The sequence below is a fragment of the Ictidomys tridecemlineatus genome, chromosome 8 (genome assembly GCF_052094955.1).
Source record: "Ictidomys tridecemlineatus isolate mIctTri1 chromosome 8, mIctTri1.hap1, whole genome shotgun sequence".
NCBI lineage: Eukaryota > Metazoa > Chordata > Mammalia > Rodentia > Sciuridae > Ictidomys > Ictidomys tridecemlineatus.
The window spans coordinates 87287905-87311716 of NC_135484.1; the positions used below are offsets into that span (position 1 = coordinate 87287905).

Below are 23812 nucleotides of genomic sequence, written 5' to 3' on the forward strand. Positions count from 1 at the left end.
ACACACATTTTCTTTCCCTTCTCCCCTCCTTCTAGAAAAACTTTGAAAGTACAGCATCTAAAATGTTACTAGTATTTATAGTTGAATGGTGTGATTTGGGTGACTTTATTTGTATACTTCTCTGGATTTTCTGAGTATTCCATAGTTGATATGAATCATAGATGAAAAGTAATTAAGAAAGCATAGTATAGGTGCCAAATGAATATAAAATGTTCTCACTAGATTAGCACATTTCTGTGTTCATTTTCTAGACATATTTATTGTGCTTTTCTCCGTTGGTTTTTAGGGTGAAGAAGGCGACCAGGGAGAACTGGGAGAAGTTGGAGCTCAAGGACCTCCAGTAAAGTATTTTTAAAAAATATTTGACTAGGCTATACAAATATCTTTTAAAATTTTTTTTTTAGTTGTAGATGGACATGATACCTTTATTTTATTTATTTATTTTTATGTAGTGCTGAGGATTGAACCCAGTGCCTCATACATGTTAGGTGAGTGCTCTACCACTGAGCCAAAACCCCAGCCTGGCTATGCAAATATTTTTAAAATGACTCTTGAAATATTTTATACTTATTATTTGGATCAATAACTTTATATTAACATGATGTTCTCTATTTTCTCACCAGTCCAGCTTTGAGAGAGAATCATGTTTTCAGAATAAGAAAGAGTTCCCATTGTACATTCAAGCACCTTTTTAAACAAAAAAGATTCTATATATAATTACATACATATATTTAATAGACTCCAGGTCCAGGCAATCTGAAAGCAAATACTGAACACAAGAGGTTGACATATATTTTGTATTCTAAAGCACCATTACATGATATAAAGAGAAAATTTTGTATACTCTGAATATGCAGTAGCTAAATAATGCATTGGATCAATGTAGCTCATTCCAGCATGTAACCATTTTAATTAGAACATTATTAGTTGCTCATAATCATGTTTTTTTTTAAATAAAAAGTTAGTCCCTTGTGCTTTGGCAGATTACTGCAGTAATATGCAAGGTAATTGGGCATCAGCATACTTTAATTTAAAATGTTTGTTAAATCAGAATTTATGTTACTTTTGTACTATATGAAAATAAAATTGTTACACCTTTTTCATGTCAAAATGAGTAACATTTATGGAAATAATAATTTTTTTCATTATTTCCAAAGTATAGCTAAGGCATAGCCAGTGTCAAAGAGGAGCTGAGGCACCACCATTGGTTATGATAACATCCTTCTTCTGGATCATTTTCTGTGGCAAGCTTAAAAAACATATGCCTTAACTAATTCATTATTATCTTTTACATTTCCAGGGAGCACAAGGTTTGAGAGGCATCACTGGTACAGTTGGGGACAAAGGAGAAAAAGTAAGATGATGATGATAATGCTATAATATAAAAATATACTAAATTGTTAGAATTTGAGTCATTTTAAAGCAACTTCTTATCTTCAGCAACACCATTTTTTTTTTTTTTTTTGGATCCACAATTGGTTGAATTCAGATGCAGAACCCATGGACATGGAGATCAACTCTATTATATATTTTAAATAGTCTTGGGTCATTTAGAGTAAGTAGGGTTGCTCTATTTTCTTTCTGTTTTAGTATCAGTAACTAGCAATGATAACACTGGCCCAGTGGTTGGGGTGCTTCTGCTCAAACAAGGCAAAGACAGGAGAAGGCAGGAAGGGAGAGGCAAAAGAAGGCAGGCTATCTCCCAGGCCTTTAGGGACATTCTTGGCCTACTTGCACACTCAGCTCTGCCCTAGACAGGGGTGATTCACCTGTGGCCAGAGTACAACAACTGCCCTTAGCCTAGTCTCAGAAATCGAATTTTCCTAGCACTTCCATAGAAAGGTGTTCTGCAAACTGTTAGGAAAATTTGAAGAGGAATAAGGTCTCATTAAGTTGGCTGCTTATTGTGAGAGACAAACACAAATAGCTAACTGTGTAGCAAGCAAGATAGAAATCTCAAGGCGGGTGGAATGAGGGAATGCAGATAGGGGAACCAGAGGACCCAGGAAGGAGGTGGCATCAGAAGGATGTTGAGACTACAAGGCCTGTGTGTGAAGGATGGAGAACAGGGAATACTTGGTTGAGTAATATTACAAGGAAAAACAACAGAAACCTGTAGACAAAAACTCTCTCAAAGTTTCTATTGGTGTGTGTGTTTAAAAGTTATTGCTTCTTAGAAAGTGTGTTAGAAAAGCCAGTTTGTAGGTCACAGAATGTTAAAAGGCGTCTGCCTACCTCCACTTCTCACCCTGGCCTCATTCTCTTCAGAGCCACCACAGCTAATCTGTGTCAGTTTGACACAGTGATACAAAGCTTTTTATCTAAACTTAAATAACAACAAGTTGCGCATTATTTATGCTCAATAAATGAAATCAAATCTTAATTTTTTTTTAAAGAGATGCACATTTTTGTGAATTAAGTCTGGCTTGTTTACTTTTTTTTTTTTTTTTAGTTTTTAAATCCTCTTTATCTCTTCCAAGTATTTTTTACCTGCTTTCTTTTTTCCTCTCCTCTGGTCTATTTCTTCCCTAAAAACAGTGAATTAAAAAAAAATGGAGTCTTGTATATTTTTATATTCATATCACCTTAAGTAACACTTTGTGTGCATTTCTTTTTTTAATAAGTAATAAAACTGATTATTTTTGATGCTTCTGATAGCTAATCCTTCACTTTTTCTGAATTTAAATCATCCCCTAAGATACATGACCCTTGCTTTGAAGGCAATTACTGTTCATGATCTTCTCTTTATTTGAAACATTTCCTATTTGATATTTAAAAAATTTCTCATTTTCCTTGATTTCTGTCAAATTGCTTTTTTCACCTTCTTCTTCTTTTTTTTTAAAGCTCTTCTTTTGAACTCAGACATGGACTGGTTACCTAGTAACAGCAGTTTAGGTCTGAGCTCACGCTGAACAGCAGTGAGGAGTTGGGGGAGAGAAAGACAGAAAGAGAGAGAGAGAGATGCATCAAAGCCATTTCTATAATGCAAAGCTGGTCTCTGTTCTCATAATGCAAAGTGAATGATGAATTCAAGGTTTTCCTCGGGTCTTCCAAATTCTTTCTTCCCCAGTGAATGTAGAATGCCTCTGCTCTGTTCTAGTTTTTAGGGATCAAAGAATTGCAAGGCTCTCTGGTCCCTCTGCTTTTGTTGTGTTTTTTTCTTTGATTCTACCTATGTCTGAACCTCCTATCAAAGGTTTCCTAAGTTTTAATTCTTACTGCAGATGCTGTCCACCTGGCTTTCTTGGCCTGACATCTATCCAGTACTCTGACTGCTTTTCATTTATTTTATCATCTCATCTCAACCTGGTTCATTAGGAGGCTGTCTTTTCAGAGTTGTCCCTTATGCTTTCTTATTTGCTGTGTAGATGAGGACAAAATTTAAAGACAGTTTGTATTTTGTCAAGGAGCATAAGTGGAGAACACCAAAACAATGTATTTTTGTTTTAAAGTCACATTTTGATTCTTCTAATGAAAATAAGGGCATGATCTGTACAATACGTAGCCAAGTCAGAGATCATTTTCAGATAATTAGATTTATAAGGCTCTGGCTAATTCCAATGCCATCTCTTGGTAGGGTGGATCTGTCCTTGAGGAAATAGATTGGTTACTTAACATAAACTGAACCTAATATCAATTCTGAATGGGAGAAGAGATGCTCAGGTCTTTTCAACAATTCATTCTTCTGAATCATATGGCTTGACTTTTTATTTCAGATCTTGGGGTGATTCAGAGTGTTGTAAGTTCCTCTCTCAGCTGTGGCACCAGAGTCCTCTAGTTGTAGGGTGGCTCTGTGGCCTTCATCATTAATGAATTCCCACAGGCATTTTTGAGAACCCAGAAGGGTGATGGCCAAACCTCTTTCCAATAGAATTGTCAAGTTGTGTGAACAAGTGATAGTGTTATTAATTCATGTCAGCAGCTGAGAATGCAGTGTTAGCTTAAAATATCCAGAAGTATATCAAACATTGAGTTTAAATTCTTATGATGAGTAGATGTAAAAAACTGTGTTTTCATATCTGAAGCTTCTCATAAAGTACTCCTCAGATTCCCTCTGCATTTCAGGCATAAAAACTTCCTTTTAAACTGGCTATTATATTTCTTTAGAAAGATGGATATGCCCTTAACATACATAACTGATCTTAATTTTATTTCTTCATCTTGTTTTTTTCAGGGTGCTCGGGGCTTAGATGGAGAGCCTGGGCCTCAGGGTCTGCCTGGTGCACCTGTAAGTGGTTTTCTTTTTACAAAACCTAACCATAGATTTTTTTTTTATTTTAGTAGTAATGTTTTTTGCTATATATAGAGAGATATATGCAAGTATCTTATATAATTAAGATAAAAATGAGTAATAGTTTTATATTTATTTAAAAATTATAATTAAAATGAGCCTGACTTTTTTAAGCTACAGAAGGGTGTTCCTCTGATTTCATGTTTTTTCTTATGGAATAAATCAATAAGTTAAATATTTATGTTTGCTGTTTTTTGTTGTTGTTGTTTGCTTTGGTTGTCATGCTTAGATTCACAGTAATAATCTTATTTCTAGTTCCTGGGTAGTTATCTTTTTCCTTTTCTATGGTTTATAATCTTATTATTCCATAGTTGGCTTTAATATGTACATTTCTCATTATTGTATTCTGCCTCAAGCATGTTTTTGGAGGTAAACAGACAAAAAAAAGCCATCCATTAGTCACTTACACCATATAAAAAGTAGAAAAGATGTGAATCAAATAGAATTTATGACTCTCAAGGTCCTTTGGTCTAGGGGAAAAGACAGGATGTAACACAGTGAACAACTTCAAGATTAAGTGCTAGAACATCTGATAGAGATAGTCCATGTAAGAAGACAAGCCATTCTAGGTGGGAAAGGCAGCAAAGTATAGGAGGGCACAGTTGGTGGCATGGAATTCATGGGTTATCATAGAGGCTGTCACTGCCTAGGGCAGAGACGTGTATGGAAAGAATGAGATTGAATAGGTAAGGTAAAACCACCTTATGGAGAATATTTGATGCCAATATAAACAATCAACAGTAACAGGGAGCTATTCAAGATTTTGAAGTAGTGAAGCAACTAAAAAAAAAAAAAGCTGAATTTTAAGGAGACGCATCCTCTCACTTATTGCCTATACCATATATTAACATTAGTTGGATAATTTTGACAGAAACCACTATTGCTGAGTGGGGAATTACATAACATGGAGAAAATATTAGCAACTAACCCAACCCTCAGCCACCATAGCAGTCAACGAGTTATGTAGATGTAGTTACAGATACCGTTACCTATAGTATGGAACTTAATTTATTTTATATATATATCCAAATAGCATAGGACAATTACACATGGAAAATGAAAAAAAAGGACATGCAAGTCTCAATTATGCCTATGTCAATATCAATTTTAAGGTTATATTATTTTTTATAAAAAGATTTCTTGAGCTAGGCATCCATTATAGATCAAAGCCATTGTAGTGAAAGAGCAATAGGTAGATAATGTGGATGATGCTTTTTAATTTTAACAGATCCATCAATAAGTAATTTTTGCTTGTGTTAAGAAAATTTAATTTTTGTACAGGGTGATCAAGGACAGCGAGGACCTCCTGGTGAAGCAGGCCCCAAGGGAGATAGAGTGAGTCCAAATTAGTCTTTATACTACGAGCATCCTGCTTTTCAGTGCCATCTGCTGATTTTGCTTATCTGTTTGACATGTCCTAAATATTGTGATTATTGTCCATGTCTTGTTTATGCTTCCTGTCCTGCCCTACAGGGGGCTCAAGGTCCTAGAGGAATTCCCGGACCCCCTGGACCCAAAGGAGACACGGTATGTCTAGAGCTCTAGTCATCAGGCACATTTTTTTCAGTGATTATTAACTTTTAGTAAAATTTTAGAAAATAATGTAGGGACAAAGAATGTGGCTTTTTCCAACAGAGTATTTCTTTGTGTGTCTTTAGGGCTTGCCAGGTGTGGATGGCCGAGACGGGATACCTGGAATGCCAGGAACAAAGGTAGCTATGTGATTCAGTCACTCATGAATGGGGCTGTTTCTGGCCTGACCAATTGAGCACAGTATTTCCATTACAACATCACCAGGAGATTTATTTAGCCAGCTTGGTTTTTTTTTATTTTTTTCCTCCTTTTAATTTTTTAATCATGTGTCAAAGAGAAAATTCTTATTAGAACAGTATACTTATTTGCTTGCTTTTAAGAACACAGGAAAATTGTCCCACTGATGGTAGAAGACTGAGGGATATTGTTTTGATTGAGTTTATGTCCCGTATTCTACCTTGATACCCTCTTGTTGAATTGTAAAAGTCCACATTAGGTCAGCTGTGGGAATAATCCTTTTACTTAAAAAATCTTACTCTTTCTTAAAAATAATATAGCAGTTCATATAGGTTCAAAGTGATTAAATGTTTGGTTCCCCCCCTCCGCCTGCTGCAGGGTGAACCAGGGAAACCTGGACCTCCTGGTGATGCAGGATTGCAGGGGCTACCAGTAAGTATTTGATTCTTTAAATACTTGTTAGTTTATCCACTTTAAATGTATAAATGTGGAGGGAGAGACATGTTATGGAATTTGATGAGTTCTGAGGAAAAGATGATGTTTTACTTTAATATTTTTAGTTTTATACTTTTGTATTTTTATTTCCCTGATTAGCTGGTATTCTCTAATAACTATAAGTAGAAAGCTTTAATTTATGTTTTGGATTCCCTCTTCTCTGTTAAGTTTGCTGTCTTCCTTACATCATTGCACTAATCCTGAGCTCTGGGCCAGTGCCATGTGTGTCATCCTACCTTTAACCAGTCTTGACTTTTTGTTAGCAGGGTTGAGTCATAAGAGGTTGAGTGGATTCTCTGAGAGACAAGTTATTGTTTTTGGATATGTCCCATTTTGAAGCATTCAAATTGATGTTTCACCAAATCAATGTGATTGGAAATTTATATGGAGTGTATTCATGTATTCTTGACTCTTTGAAGGCAAATCTTTCAAATTAATAAAGGTTATTTGATAATATCAAGGACTAGCCCCAATGTTAGGACATCTGATACTTTTGAAATAATCTGAGGTTATTAGGACTCCTGGTAACACCAAATCTTAGCCTAGCATCCTTTGGCTTCCTCTCTCTCTCTCTCTTTCTCTCTCTCTCTCTCTTACTGTAAAGCCCAGAATTTTCAATAGGTTCTTGTTTTATTCTGTACATAGAACCATGTTATTTCCCTATAGCAGATGTCCTGCTCATAAGAACTCCTGTTGACCTGAAAATGGTACCCAATTCTAGTTTGGAGGTTCATCCTTTAGAGCAGGGTTTGCTTTCAGAGTCTTCAATCTTACACACAAGATTCAGTAAAGTAAGGTCCTGTACACTGTGGGTAGTTCTAAAACTGTCCAGAGATTGGGAACCAAGTAGCATCTCCCTTATACAGTCTCTCAGCAGTGTACAGTGGACTTGGCAGCTCACAGATTCTCAGATGAAGTGATTAAACCCAAATTCCTTGTGCATTCTTTTAGGGTGTACCTGGAATTCCTGGTGCAAAGGGTGTTGCTGGTGAAAAGGTAAAAGATTAAACTTTTAAATTAATATTTTCTTTATTTTTTTATTAACATTTTTTCTTATAACTTTTAATATTTTAACTGCCTTTTATTTCATATTTAACCCCAAGGAAAAATTAAAAAGTAAAAGCTCTAAGACTTGGAATGCTAATCTTTTCCCCAGTTGCAGAGAGTTGGTTAGATTTTCTTCATAAAAATGTCATCCTTTGTCAGGATGAAACAGGGAAAACTTAATTGTTCCTTACTACTTAAAAAAAAGAAGCTATGTTGACTTGATTCTTAAAATTTTTAATAGCATCAGCATGAAGTAAAAGGGCTCAAAAAAGTGTGTTGGAGGTGGAAATGGTAAAGACCTATAATTAATATTGTGAAATACTGAAAATATACCCATGAATGTTATTAAGATAATTTAGCTTAAACCAAAAAGATATTAGGCACTTGTTCACATATTGGTCAACTTGTTTTTATATTCTATGCATAATTAATGTGCATCCAATTAGATATAGCTCAGTGGTAGAGTGCTTGCCAAGCATGTGCAAGGCCCTGGATTTGATACCCAGCATTGCAAAAGAAAAACAACCACAAAACAAACAAAACAAAACACAATTGGTGAAAGCAAAAACTAAAGTGATAGCTTTGCTTTAGAAGAAAATAGATAAAGCATGAATGATATAGAAATTGGTCATTGTTAGAGCATGTGAGTACAGATCTTCAATCATAGTGGTCCACAGCATCTTAAGCAGAGGTGGTCCCTAACAGGCAGGCTATGAGAGATTGATGATAGAGTTGGTCTTTGCAGACATGTATCTTTCCCTGAAGCTTGCTGACAGAGCTTTACTAACAGCACATCCCCTTGTTTCCTCATGTTGACTTGATTCTCAAAAATTTCAATAGTGCTGATGTGAGCTAAAAGGGATCAAAGAAATGTATTGGAGGTAAAAATGGTAAAGGTAGTACATATATAATTAATATTGTGACAAAAGAAAATCCTTGCATTGAAGGGATTCCTTTCAATGAAGGCTAAAGACCTTTCATTTGTTGACATGTGACCTTAAATACATGGTTGGTACTAAATCTGCATTCTGCATCCTCCTGAATTCTCAGTGTGAAATTGTGAGATTAAGGCTATTAAAATATAAGCAATTCCTGTCTGGGTGAGGCAGATTGATGATTAGGCTTACTTATAGTTGGAATTTCTCTGAATGTTGCATTTCATCTTTAGGGAAACACAGGTGCTCCAGGGAAGCCTGGTCAATTGGGAAATTCGGGCAAACCGGTAAGAAGCCTTTTGACTTTTCTGTCAGTTATATCCTAGTGTTATCAGGAGTTGTTGATTTTTTTTTTCTCTGTCTTTCTCTTAACAGGGCCAACAGGGTCCTCCAGGAGAGGTGGGACCTCGAGGGCCCCGGGGCCTTCCTGTGAGTATTCTGCAGGGGCTTCTCTAGTTCCCTGCTGGGCTCTGCCATTTGTTCATCCATGCACAATTGCCCTCTGGTGTTTGAGCACATGGTAGTCTAGATGAATGATGAAATGGGAATGCTACTTTGATAGGCAGTATTTCTTTTCAGAAAATGGAAAAAAAATGAGGCATTTAACAGAGGCATGATGATTGTTTCTGCTCTCATCCCATGTTGAAGGAAATATTTTAGTGCTGTTAAAGAACTTTATCAAGGCACAATTCATATACTATGTAATTCACCCATTTAATCAATATAATTTATTGCTTTTTAGCATATTCAGAGTTGTGCAAGCATCACAACAATCAATTTCAGAAAATTTTTCACTTAAGAAAGACATCCTGTACCCATTTAGTCATTCAGCATTTCCTTCCAACTCTTCAGCTCTATGCAACCAGGAATCTATTTTCTGTCTTTATAGCTTCACCAATTCTGGATATTTCATGTATATGGATCCATAAAATATATGACATTTAAAAAAATGCTTGTCTTTTCTCACTTGGCATTATATTTCTATGTTCATCTATGCTGTGGCATGTATTGGTACTTCATTCCTTTTTATTGCTGAATAAATGTTTGGCCATTATGAGTAATGCTGCTATGAACATTTGTCTACAATTTTTTTTTGTGGACATATGTTTTAATTTCTCTTGTGTACACATCTAGGAGTAGAATTATTGGGTCAGATGGTAACTATGTTTAACTTTTTGAAAATCTGCCAGACTTATGTGAAAGTCTATAAACTTGTCTGTTTTACAGCAGATACAGTATTTCCTCACTATACACAATTTAACCCTTACAGAGAGAATGTTTAGAACATAAAACATCATGAACTTAAATTTGATTTTAAAAAATGCTCTCTGGTCTTTAGTTATACTTTTTACTTTCAGTCTTCTAGATAAACACAACAAAAAATTCCAAGTGAGAACACAGAAATATTTCTAAATATCATTGCTACTTCTTTTAAAGCATTTCTTAAATACGTTGAATGAAGACTTCATGCTTGAAAGGAATGAATGTTTCCAGCTGTCATGTGGCATGAGAGTGGGAATTTTCCACTGCTTAAAGATGTTTATCAACTGACATCTACCAAGTAGTTTCTTAAAGTTTCTCTGTGGCCAAAGAAACCAGCTTCTACTCCTAATTATGCTCCTTGCTTGCTCAATTCTAGTTTTCTTCTCTTTTACTTAGAACTTGTGGTTTTCTAATAAAATGCTTTCCATAAATAAACTGTAAAGGCACTGAGGTTATAACCAGGTCACATTTCTAAAACAATATGTTACATGACTAGTGTGGGGAGATTGCACAGTGTGGGAACATTAGGACTTTGAGAAAGTTTACTATTACATCAATTATTCACTATATTGAGCAGAAAGCTGTGTGTAGTATAAGAAACACTGACCAAGCCCCCTGAGTATATCAGGACCATGCATTGACCACAAAAAGCCACATGCAGTAGAGAATGCTTAGCTGGTTGCCATGGGACATATAAAGCAATGAAAAACTAGAAGTAAAGCATCAGATGAGGATTAGGGTAGTTGATTTCCTTATGTGAAGTGAGATGGATCAAGGAAGATGTGCTAATTGGTTTGGGGACTGAGTTTCAGGTTTTGCCTTTTGAATTTCTGTAAGAGTCTAAGTTCTTGCCATTATTTCCTGTCCCTGAGGCTCTAAGTTTTAGCATTGTTCATCCATCACATTTCCCATCTTCAGTTGGACCTGTTGACTTTGTCTTCTTCTCAAGATATCTTCTACTCTGCTTTCTACTTCCATTTTCACAACACTGGCTCAGGTCATTACCTATTGCTTGGATCATTACAATTGTCTTCTGATTTGATTTCTCAGCTCCAGTCTTTCCTCTATTACTAGTGCTTCTAATAGGGTACTGTTGGTACTCTGGGTTGCTTCTTTTCTTCAAGACTCCTGTAAATTGCAGGGCATTTTGAATCCATGGCCTCCTCTGTAGAATATTAGGAACATCTCCACAGCCATCAGAACAAACTATAGTACTGAACATACTTCCAAAGGCCCTGGGAAATGATGGTGCTCGGTCTCTACACACTACCATGTTAGCTTTCCAAAGTACAGGTTCCATCATCACTTCTTTTTCTACTTAAAAATCTTCAGTGGTGGGCTGGGATTGTGGTTTATTGGTAGAGTGCTTGCTTGACATGTGTGAGGCACAGTTCGATTCTCAGCACCACATATAAATAAATGAATAAAATAAAGATCTATCACCAGCTAAAAAAAATATTTAAAAAGAAAAATCTTCAATGGATTGCTACTGACCAAAAGAGAAAGTCTGAAGTCTTAGTGTCTAATAACTTCTTAGTTTTAATTCTCATTTTTAAAATTGTTTTTAGTTGTCAATAGATCTTTATTTTATTTATTGATATATGGTGCTGAGGGTCGAATCCAGTGCCTCACACATACTAGGCAAGTGCTCTGCCACTGAGCCACCACCCAGCCCCTAATTCTCATTGCAGTCTGGTTCAGATCCTGTGTCAGGTTGGGCTGAATTACATGCAAATTTCCAGATACTCTCCATACTACTTAGCCTGCCTATTTTCCTTTGTGTCAGATTTTATATTTAGATGGATTTCTTCTCCATTTTCCTGACTCAACAATCCAGGTGCCCACTTAGATGTAATCTAAACATTAATTCAATCAGTTAATGCTTTACTGCCCAGATAGAAGTGATCTCTTTTTATCCTAAACTCTATAACCCTTTACCACTTTGTTCCTCACATTGAGGTGACAGCAGGAAGGCAGAGGCATGTGTAATTCACCTTTGTCTTCTCTACATCTCTTTACTCAGGGCCTGCCTTAAGCTAGTACTCAATAAATATTTCTTGAAATGAATTGAATCGAAGATATAATAAATCCTGCTATGCTGCTTTCATTGGTAATAATTGACTTCTCACCTGCTATAAATTTTTCAGAAAAATGTCGCAATAAGTTATAAATATTATAGTTCTGGACCAATGTTTTAACACCAAATCTTACTGACAGTGCGTATGTTGTCTCATTTTACGTCACCGAGCTTAGTTTTGCACAGAAGTTCACGCATTTTCTACTATGCTTCACAAATTTGGTCAGTTTTTTTCCTGCAACCCTCAAATCAAGTAGAAAGAGAACATATTTCTAGTGTTTCCTAGGAGTGAGTCTTTGAAATTAAGTGATATATCCATCAACCTTTGCTAATTCACGGCAAAAAGTATTATTTAAAAAATTTGCCCCCTCCAGTGATTTTATATAAGCAATTCTATCTGCCACTTGGATCATGCTCTGACTTTCTCCATCTTACCACTCATGGTTTATACTTGATCTGAGTTTCCTGGCTCAGAGTAGCCTGGCCTCTGATCCAGTTCTATTTTCCAGTGGTTCTTAGCCCGTGTCCGTCTATCCGGCTTCTCAGAACTTGCCTGTGCTTTGCTAGGTGGATTGTTTGCTCTCATGGTTCTGATTGGGGTGAGCAGTGATCAGCTTTCTGAAGACCATATACTCTAAGAGTATAGAAACCTGTTGCATTTCTCTTCAAGTCCTTCACTCCAACCACAACACAATATCCTTAAACACAGAGGTCCCTGTCTGGTATGTTGTTGAATGATCTGAGCTGCCAACCCTTCATCCCACCTAAGCTTTGGCAATAATTTGTGAAACTGATGTTGTGTGTGATGTTTAGATTTTAGACAGTGTGAGGGAATATTTAAACCTTAACTAGAAGAGAAATAAAAATTGTATACTGTTATAAAATTATCACTTTTAAAGTTATCATTTTAAAATCATTTTTGAAGTTATCTTTGATAACAAACATAAAAGTTATTATTGCAGTAGAACTAACATGATGTTCCAATGTTAATATGAAAATGGATTTGCAAAAGCAACAGAGTAAAGAAATCATGATTGATCTTCTGGGCTCATCAGCATCCTTTTTGCCAGAGAGAGGCACTTAGTGTATAGAATTGGCTAAGTGTAGTGATTTATGATTTTTCACTTCTAAAATTGGTGAGGTACTAAAGATAGTATTCATTCTGCAGCTAGTTAGCATTTTGGGTAATTCAGCAAATGTGACAGTCATTACAAGTTAGAATGTGATGGAATAAAATCCATTATTTTTAGAAATAATTCTGGTAACATAAGTATAATTAAAATTTCTGATTTTCGTGTGATCTTTCAAATGTCTAATAGTTCCATTTCAAAAGTGGAGCCTCCAGCTTGAATTATTTGTCTGTATTTAGGAAAAGTAGCACCCAATGCTTGTTTATGAAGAAGGTGCCTGCTTGGTGATCAGTGATGTTGACAGACACCAGAGACATGAAGACTAGAGACAGTTTTTTCAAGCAAAAAAACCCCCTGCTTTTAAAGAGTTAGCCTTTCTTGGTTCTGTGACTAAAGGACCTGACCAGCACAATTATAGAGGAGGAAGAGTTTATTTGAGGATTCATGGTTCAGAGGCCTTAGTTCAGAGAAGGCTGGCTCCATTTCTCAGGGCTTAAGGTGAGGCTGAACATCATGGAGGGAGACTGTGGCAAAGGGAAGCAGCTTACATCATGGTGATCAAGAAGCACTCTCCAGACACAAATATATACCCAAAGCCACACCCCAATTCCCACCTCCTCCAGCCACACCCTACCACTTTAGTTACCACTCAGTTAATCCCTGTGGGGGGTTAAATCACTGACTAGGTTAAGACTCTTACAACCCAATCATTTCTCCTTGGAACCTTCTTGCATTGTCTCACATGTGAGCTTTTAGGGGACATCTCACATCCAAATAATAACAGAGATTAAGAAGGTTTGAAAGGCAAAGAAAACTTAGTTAAACGTTTTGTTAAAAAAACTTTTTGTGTGATTTCTTTAGCAATTGACTGGGATAACAATAATAACTTAACACTTCTAGAGGGCTGGTAATGAGCCAGGCATTGCTTTAAATCATTTATGTATCTTATTCAGTTCTCACAAAACCCCTATGAGGCAGATACTGCTTTTATTCCGTTTTATAGATGAGGAAGCTTAGGCACAAAGAAGTTAAGTTACTTGCCTGAAATTATGAGCTGATGTCTGGAAAAGCCTGTTTTAAATGTCGCAATTGGGATCACATTCATAACTTCATCTCCTCACTCTTCATGCCTCGGCAGCCCCTTCATGCCTCTGCAGCATGTTTTATAGTTGTGGTTTACTTGCCAAATTATGACGCAACTTTTGACAATTTGTCAAACAACATAAACCCAAACAGATTCCTAGGTCTTACCCCAGACCCAGAATCAGGAGCAGAGAGGGCCAGATAACCATAGGACATGGAGGATGGAATGGAGAAGAACATCCAGTGCAATGTCTTGCTGAAGAACTCAGGGACTCAGTTATAGTTGGGATAGTGGGTTTGCATCTTTTTAAAAACCTTGATTAGTATCTTAAATAGGATGAATTGGCAGATGTGCCTGAACTTGTGAGAGATGTACATGAAAACAGAGCATCCAAAAGAAACATGGAGTCCTTTGTTATGGTCTCTCATTTCTAATGATAGAAGTTTGCCTTTATTCTGGCTCCTTTTGAGTCTTTTGTTACGAACAGGAAATTAATCTCTCTCTCTCTCTCTTTCTCTTTCTCTCTCTCTCATTTATCTATTTTTTTGAGACACAGTCTTGCTATTTTTCTCAGGATGGTCTGGAACTCCTGGGCTCAGGAGATCTTCCCACCTCAGCCTCCTAATAGCTGGACTATTAGTTCTCCATTACACTAGCTTTCTAACCAGAGCTCTTGTCATAGGTTTGTAAATATCAGCCACGGTGAAGACTAGCCATTCCCCTGTCAGCCTCCAGTGCCCATTCCTGAGAGTGGGGTTATCTCCACAGCTGCCAGACTTAAGAGATATATCATTTATTTAGCATACTTATGGTAGTCAGGACCATGGATAATTACTCCTGGTAAAATGTGTTTAGATGAATCCATGTTTTTAGAGATTACTATTTATATTTTGACTACTCATCTTTATCTTAGCTTCGTAGATGAACTTCCAGAATTTCAAGAAGGAATTCAGGTTTTTGAAGTACACAAAAATTGCAAGAATGACCATCAGATAATCTTGCCTTAATACTTTGTTCATAAATGTTTGGTCACTGTTGTGAAAATAAACATCACTGTTTTTCACAGACGAATGGATTCTATAGAAATACTTACATTTATGGGCATGGTGGTGCATGTCTGTAATACCACCAACTTGGGAGACTGATTCAGGAGGAGTGCAGGTTCAAAACTAGCTTCAGCAACCCAGTGAGACCCTGTCTTAAAATAAAAATGAGTGATGATGTAGCTCAGGGATAGAGTGCCCCTGAGTTCAATCCTCAGTACTTCAAGAAAACAAAACAAACTGAAAAAAACCATTTAGAATGGCCAAGGTTTTATAAGATGGAAGAAAATTAAAATGAAGAATCACATGTTGTCGGTGTAGTAGCAGAGGAGCTCATGCCCCCAATGTCACTAGTCCTTCTCCTGGTCCTCTGTGTCGGGCTCACGTGGGTACACAAGCTCAGCAAAGCAGGCTGTCAATTGTGGGGGCTCTGAGATATTCCTAAGGCCTTCCACTGGCTTGAAAATGCTTAGGAAGTGAAAAATAAGAACTTAAGAAAAGCAGAGAAAATAAGTGTCCAGCAGAGAAAATCTTTGTCTTTGGAAGATAATTGATCCTACAAAAAAGGTTTATACAATCCTACATTTTAATTTAGTCTTTTGGTTCATGGAAAGGAAGTTCACTAATCTTCTCTATTTTAGATAAGATAGCATAATGATTCATTTATTTAGAAGTGAATACTTGAGGTTTTGTCAAGAACTAAGCTTTCTTCTTCTGATATTATAATTTTCCCATCAATGACTATCAATTATTTGTGAATTAAAGTCATGTCTTTTTTTTAAAAAAAATATTTATTCTTTAGGTATAGTTGGACACAATGCCTTTATTTTATTTACTTATTTTTATGTGGTGCTGAGGATTGAACCCAGGGCCTTGCACATGCTAGGCCAGCACTCTACTGCTGAACTACAACCCCAGACCTAAAGTCATGTTAACTCAATGACATTTAGGATACTAATTATAATGGAGTTGAGAAATTATGTAAAAATGTCAACAGAGTAGATATACTAAAGAAAATCTGTTTTGAACTTTGAAGTTCTAGGCCAAATTAATGGTGTAGAATCCAATCTTTATAGATGGCTAGAAGAATCTATTGAAAATCTGGTTTTCGTCTACATTGACATCCTTCCAGCATCCATCCTCACAGGGTTCTGCCTTTGACTTCCAAAAGACTCATGAGGGTGAAATACCAATGATCATCCAAAAGTCATATACCAGTCAGGTTGTTAATATAAACATTTTTGAAAATTTTGACACACTTAGTTTAAATTACCTATAAGTCATATGAAATGACTACTATGAAATTATAGCTCATAGCGACAGACTGTTGTAATTTGGCCAACTGTTCTTAATTCTTTAGGGAAATTGAAAATTCAGAAGGTTATGGATTTTGAAACCTGTTTAATTAAAGAAGAATGAATAGCGTATGGGTCAGAACAGAATAATCTTTTTTTAATACTTTTTATTATTTTATTTATTTATTTTTATTTAGTGCTGAGGATCAAACCCAGGGCCTTGCATGTGCTAGGCGAGTGCTCTACCACAGAGCCACAAATCATTTATAAATATTAAGCATGAAAGTGAAGCTGTCATTTGAAAGAAAAATTAACTTAGAGTAGTTGTTTTATTTTTACGTACACCATCCAGGAAATGTGGTTGTTTACCTAGTAGCCTCAATGTTCAGCTTAGTTGAACACATGTTAGAAATAAAACAAGCTTTTACCAGACTGCATAAAAATGTATGAAGTTCTTGGTAAAAAAAAAAAAAAGTTGAAGAGTTCATGTGTCTCCTTTTCTCAAAAGTTTTGAGATTCAAATAAAAATTTGAAAACTTAGATTTTTACATAAAAAACTAAAATTGGCCCACAAAAAATAAAGTTAGTGTTGCTTTTTTAGTTTTCTTCATCATGAATTGCACCTTTGAAGGTCTGTTTATCTTTGTACCTAATATTTAGAGCAAGAATGAGTAAAAGTAAATTTTATCTCAGAGACTTTATATATTTTTTCCATCTGTGTCTTTTTGAGGTTGCAATAATAATTTAAAGGTAAAAATCTCTATCTTGTGCTTCCTTTTTTCACTCATTTTGAGGTAAGAGAGCATTTGCCAAATGTTGCTTCCTAGACCAGAAAATTTATTCTGTGTTTCAGATATTGAAGAATTCCAAATATGTACTTAATGCCTCAAGAACATAGAGTCTAAGGGATAAAACATGTATATAATTAGTCATAATGTAAATCAGAATGTCATTTAGAGGCTGACAATTACTATTTGACATTTCATGTATATGAGTCAGATATTCCCAGTGGTCTTAGCCACAGTGGATAGTATTAGGGTGCCCAGTGAAAGATGCACACAGGGGATTGTGTAGGTGGTCCATGTGATGGTCTCTGCCTACAGTTGATGGATAGGGGAATAGTTTGATGACTTATATTGAAACAAAAGCTTAGGTAAAATGTTATTTTATTTATATGGTAATGAAATGTTTGATTTTGGCCACATGCCTAGTTGACAGTGATATTTGTGTTTTCACAGGGCAGCAGAGGGGAAACAGGACCCGTAGGATCCCCAGGCCTACCAGGTAAACCGGTAAGTAATATTTCCAGTATGCAGACATTTGTATGCTTTCTCCAAAACAGAGTACATTACAAAAAATAAGCCAGGAGAGAAAAACAATTGACAAGGGGTCATTTAACTAAGTCATATTTTATTTCTATGGTTATGTGAATGTGTGGAAATGTTCATGTGAGATTTTAAGTTATACCTAGGATATCCTCAGAGGGTTTTAATGAGAACAGTTTGTAGTATACATTTTAAAACCCAGAGAGACATGAAGTGCCACCTTTGGCCTCTGGTTATTCTTGGAATTCAGGAGGACTGTAAGTGAATGCTGTCTTTGACTTCTTGTGCTGTGCTTGTTTACACAGCAAGAGAAGCAGCAGCGCCACTGCGGGGGCTTGGCTGAAAGAGCCCACTGTTTCGAGGAGTGCAAAGGGAATTGAGGACTTCAGGTGGGAGGGAGGGCAGAGAGGACTGGCCCCTCTTCTCCTGAGAAGGTGGGAGAGAGGCAAACCAGAGGACCAGAGTTAAATCGACCGCAGTGCATCTATTTTAGATATGAGTCAACACACCCAAGGCCAGGTCTGGCTTGTGAGCTTCCAGCATTGCAGTGACAGTGACTCTAGGGACTTTGTGTTTGTTTTCCAGGGATCTTTTGGTAGCCCTGGCCTCCCTGGCTTGCCTGGGCCTCCTGGACTTCCTGGAATGAAAGGAGACAGGGTAAGATGTCCAACACTGCAGAAAGTTCCTTATGTGGAAGGGTGATTTGTATTATGTGGAGAAAGCAAGGCTACTTTTGGCTCAGTGAAGAACTTTCCTAGAATTTATCATAGAGTTATCAAAAAAGGTTAAGAAGCAAAAACAGAATAACTTATGAGAAAGAAAAAATAAAAAGCCTGAGAAAAGTAAACATTTCAGTTGTGATCATGCATTCTATTTAGTTCTAAATTTACAGTCCTGTTAGCGAGTTGTATATGGATGTGATCCTACAATGCCCTCAGTTACCAGAGGTTTTTGAGACAATTGGAGCATTTTCAGGTTTTCCCTGGTTCTTGTTGGGAGGTGAGGAGTGAAGTTCTCTCCAGTCACGTTTTCCACACTGGTGCTTATCCATGAGCCTAGAATGTGGGGTTGGTTCATTTGAAATTACATAAACAGCTCAAAATATTTTAAAAGGCCTATATTTTCTTCATCACAGGGTGTATTTGGTGAACAAGGTCCAAAGGGTGAACAGGTAAGTTTTAACACTCGATTAGTATGAAACGCAGCAGTGTTTGAAATGTGCCATGTCACAACCAGGAGGGACTGGCTTGCTTATGGATGTGATTAAAACAGTGGAGACTTGCAGCTTTTTCTTGGTGTGCGGTAGACTTATCTGTTTGCATAAGCTGGAGCCAATGACTGCTCTATCTCCTGGACTTTATACTGTTCTCCCTTGGGAAAGAGTAGCCCTGTCTCTGACTCACCAAGTAGAACTCTACTTACTTAGTAAACTCTAGTTACTTATGTCTGAGGGAGCCTTCCATGGGCACATCATAATGTTTAAATTTTTCCTGATCAAAACCTCAGCAAATATTCTATGCATGAGTTATGCTTATCATTTTCCTTGGGTTCCTTTGTCTCTTCTAAGAGTCCTTTTCTAGGGGTTATTGGTTACAAAATTGTTACATAGCGTTGCTAATTTAATTTAATAAATTGAATTAAATTCAATTAATAGTTGAAATTCAATCTCAACTTCTGGTTTCTCTCTAGACCATTTTTGTTGTTGTTGTTGTTGATGATGTTGTTTTGTTTTGTTTGGGACTAGCAATCTAGATTGGAAAACCGCTGCCAGCATTTTGTACTGCTGCATGATCCTGGGAGTATCTGGGCATGTGTGAATGATTATTAATGTTGACCGGAAGTTGACCCATGGGACTAAGAGACTAAGAATTTAAAATGTGATCTCTTATTTTAATTTTTAGGGTGCTTCTGGTGAAGAAGGTGAAGCAGGAGAAAGGGGTGACCTTGTAAGATTTTTTTTTTCTGGTTAATGAAGGAACTTTACAGATTTTGAGCTGTAGTGGAAATGTGTATTATTTTTCTTCTTTTCTGACATTGTTTTGTTCTCACCACCTTCTTCAAAAGCTAAGATGTTTCTTCTCTGAGTTAAAAGACTCTCAAGATTGTAGCCAAGATCAAATAAAGCAGAGAGAAAATGGCCCACAATTGATAAATCTGACTTGAAACTTTTGGAAAATTCCTTTATAGATGGTGAATTTTCTTGTGGTTTTGTATCTATACATTCAAGGTGATTCTTATAGGACTATATGAAAGTCTATGAATGGTGCCTATCATGGAAATAAAATTGAACATTTATTATAGTTAGGAAGCTGAGGCTTACAAATGTGACCAAGGGCATTCTCTCTACTCTGAAACCCTCCAAAGAAGTGACCTCCATCTCCAAAGAGTGACACTGCTAAATCTCCAGAAAAGCAATAAGATAGAGAGAAAGTTATCTTTACTGCTAGAACTGCTTAGTTTGCTGGCTCATCATTATAGTTTTGACTATGTTTTGGTCCTTTGGGGTCAAGGTGATAGATTTCTCATGAAATAGAGTTAGAGAGCTTTTAGTACAGAAAAAAGTTCTGATAATGTTGTTTTATTCAAATTTTCAGGATTTAGAGTAAATGTAAATGTAATATCTGAATTGCATAAAGCTTTCTAATTGTCAAATAAATTCATAGTAGAATTATTCTATTTGATTTTCTGTTGAGTTTGTTCACTTTATGGACTAAGAACTTTTAAAATAATTCTGTTTGTAATGGAGATGAACTGGTGTGCTAACATTTGAGCTGAATTCATATCTAGAATTAATTATGGAAGATTTTCATATATTTTAAGCCTAAAAGCTTTCCTATTTTGTTTGTAGTCTTCTGGGGATAAATTTAAAAATTTTGTTTAAGTTACAAAAATGAAGTTTTAATAGACATGTTTAAATGCCTGTTTTGTTTTAAAACTGAATGTTATTCTCTTCGGACCTACACATATCAATTTTTGATGCCTAGCATTTTAGATCTGGATAGAACCTTGGAGAACTCTGATTCAACCCTGTTATTTAACAGATCATTTAACCAAAGGCTGGGAGGTTTCCTAGCTCACACAGGGTCACAGAGTTAAATAGCATAACTGGGCCTGGAATACAAATTTTGGATTTAATATTTTTCTGCAGCACCAGGGTTAATCTGTTCATGGTTTTCTATACTTCAGCAGCACAATAGACTTTTTAATGTTTTTAGGAAACTATCAAATGTGAATATATTGTTCTAATATAATTTTGTTTTATTGATTTAGGGAGATATAGGATTACCAGGCCCAAAGGGATCTGTAAGTATAACAAATAACAATGTTATACAAAATTAAAAATATCAATAAACCTATAAAAATGTGATGCTCTGCTTTATAAAATCATTCTATAAAATTCAATTCTTAAAGGACTTACCTTCAAGAAAATAAATGTCTAAATTTATTCTTTAGGTAATGGATTAATCCAATCAAAAAATTCACAGTTATGTAAATAGATCTACCTTTTCAACTAGTCACTTTTTTCATATTATAAATGTCTCAATGAATGTTACATGGTAATACTGTAATTTCCTCCCCAAATGGGTCATTTTTAAATAACTGACTTGTACTTTATGGTGGCAAGAGTATAATTGAATTTCATTGACAGTTACACTACTACAAAACATTTCAGTAATTTTCTTAATCTCCTGTGTGTTCTAGTTGAGGAAGTAATATAGAGGCATAACACATAAGATAATATAATAGGAAAATATTAAAACTAGAAAATGATCTTTTGTTAAATCTTGCCATTTTACAGAAACTAATGTCCTCAGAGATTAGATGTGTTTAGAATTATAGATCTAATTAGTAGAAACCTGAGGTGATTTGCTAATTTAAGAGGAATACACATTTAATACACTTAGAAGCTTAAAAAAATACAAGAAAAAATATGAAGCTCAGATTTCAATCTCAAATGCCACTACCACCAGCTTCTAGTTAACTTACAAGTCCGTCTTTTTTCTGAAATATTCCCCACTCTTTGGTGTCTATCCAACCAATTATCCTCATGGCAGCCAATATAATCTAAATAAAAAAGGTAAAACCCACCATGTAACCCTCTTTTGCTGAAAATCCTTCAAGTATAACATTTCATAGAACAAAATCATTGTTTAGCATGGTAAATGAAGCCTTTGATGAAGTGTTCTTTGCTTCTCTAATCTCATCTTGTACATTTTGGAATTTCATCCATGTGCAGTTCTTTTTTACAGGCCATGTCATGTCATGTCACGCTGTTTAGTACTTTCTCTATTTTCCTAGTCTGGAACACACTCCTCGTTCCTTAGAATTGTTACCTCCTACTTAGGCAACTTAATTTTCGCAGGAAAGACCCACCCAGCCTTGGGCTTCATGCACACTACTGAAATGGATCTTACCACATTATACTAACTACCTGTCTCTAAACACCAAGTGTCAAGTGACATTTTATGACAGAATTTTTGAAAAAAATGGTTTAGGTAGGACTGAACAAAATGTAAAGTGTAAATCTTGATAGAATGTAGTAATAGAAATCCTACATCACTACAGATATTTTCAATAAAGTTCAATCGAAAGAATTAAAGTTATAAAAGAAAAAAAGCCAATCACAATGTAGTGATCAATATAAGTTAATTGCATTCTAATTTGGTACACTGTTAGGAATTAATATAATTAATTCATCTGTTCTTCTCTACCCCTCCCTACTTATATCTGACACTCCCCAGGATGAAATTGAACCATAGTGTCCCAGAATCAGGGGAAATAGTGACCAACACAAAGATTTCACTCCCTTCACTGAATTCAGCATATTTGAACTTGTTACGTATGATATGTCTTTATCCTAATTTCTACTTCATTGTACTGCTCCTCAACTGAGGAATTATTTCCCAAAGATCCAGGGCCCTTATGATGTCTTGGTCATATTAACCTTTGATCTGTCCATCAAAAACTTCCTGTTTCTTATTCTAGCAATGTTTCAACCATTGCCAGCAAATTGATCTCTTTATTTTCTGACAGTTCTTTAGTTCATTTCTGAGCTCATTTTGGCTTCTCCTTGGGTTGTTTTAGAAGTTGTTATAGTTTTGCACTTGAGCACCTGACAATTCTGCAGACTTCCATAGTATATATTTAGCTTTGCTCATTGACACTGTCTTTCAGGAAGTCTTTTAAGTCGTAATTTCTTTATAGAAGTAATCTTGGCAAGTTGGCTTAGATGAATATCAATTATTTTTGCATGAAGTTGGAAAAATCACACTTGCCAAGCTTTATTTGGATGCCTAGTGAAAGCATTGCTTCATCACCTTCTTCACTTGGGTTTAAAATATTTGAATATTTGAAAGAGTTAGCTCTTCTTAGATAAATGCTGCATATGAAAAAAGGCAGGTTGGAGTTGCTTACATATATTCACATCTTGAGCACTAGCATTCTCTTGCTGCCTACTGCCCTATTATCTTCTCATTCTTATCTCCTACAACAGTATGTTATAGCAACTCTGCCACAAATTCCACCAGAAGAATGGACAAATTTTAGTTTCACACACACACACATACACACACACACACACACACACACAAAGGATTAATTAAGTCTTTTTAAAAACAGTTAATGTAGATGCGGATTCTTTTAAATGCTTTTAGTGATCTGCTGTCAGGAAAAAAGCCAAAGTTATATATGTTTATTGTGAATAAATAAGGGGTTTATTTTTAAGTTTTTTAATATTTAGAATTTAATTTTTCGTAGGAAGAACTGTGAACTTGCACTTGCTTTTTAAAAATAATATATTTTTTAGTTATATTTGGACACAATACCTTTATTTTACTTATTTATTTTTATGTGGTGCTGAGGATGGAACCCAAGGCCTCACACATGCTGGGTGAGCGCTCTACTGATGAGCCACAACCCCAGCCCTGCACTTGCTTTATTGGTCCCGTATGTTAAGTACACATTTTAAGTGTATTGACTTAGTTCATGTTAGTATTTCGTAATTTCTGAATATACCTAAGTATCTTCAGATTAGCCAAAAAAAAAAAGTTTAAAGGC

General features: G+C 35.8%; 1 protein-coding gene across 6 annotated transcripts in view; it reads left to right on the plus strand.

Annotated features, from left to right (window-relative positions):
* Col9a1 (collagen type IX alpha 1 chain) overlaps positions 1 to 23812 on the plus strand; it is a 120266-nt gene that overhangs the window by 76583 nt on the left and 19871 nt on the right. For all 6 annotated transcript variants that reach the window (XM_078019803.1, XM_078019805.1, XM_078019804.1 and 3 more), the window contains 15 exons: positions 287 to 340; positions 1301 to 1354; positions 4175 to 4228; positions 5573 to 5626; positions 5765 to 5818; positions 5950 to 6003; positions 6440 to 6493; positions 7508 to 7552; positions 8772 to 8825; positions 8914 to 8967; positions 17669 to 17722; positions 18341 to 18412; positions 18891 to 18926; positions 19657 to 19701; positions 21026 to 21058. In XM_078019803.1, coding sequence (XP_077875929.1) covers positions 287 to 340; positions 1301 to 1354; positions 4175 to 4228; positions 5573 to 5626; positions 5765 to 5818; positions 5950 to 6003; positions 6440 to 6493; positions 7508 to 7552; positions 8772 to 8825; positions 8914 to 8967; positions 17669 to 17722; positions 18341 to 18412; positions 18891 to 18926; positions 19657 to 19701; positions 21026 to 21058 — 771 coding nt within the window. The remainder of the gene's footprint in view (positions 1 to 286; positions 341 to 1300; positions 1355 to 4174; positions 4229 to 5572; positions 5627 to 5764; positions 5819 to 5949; positions 6004 to 6439; positions 6494 to 7507; positions 7553 to 8771; positions 8826 to 8913; positions 8968 to 17668; positions 17723 to 18340; positions 18413 to 18890; positions 18927 to 19656; positions 19702 to 21025; positions 21059 to 23812) is intronic.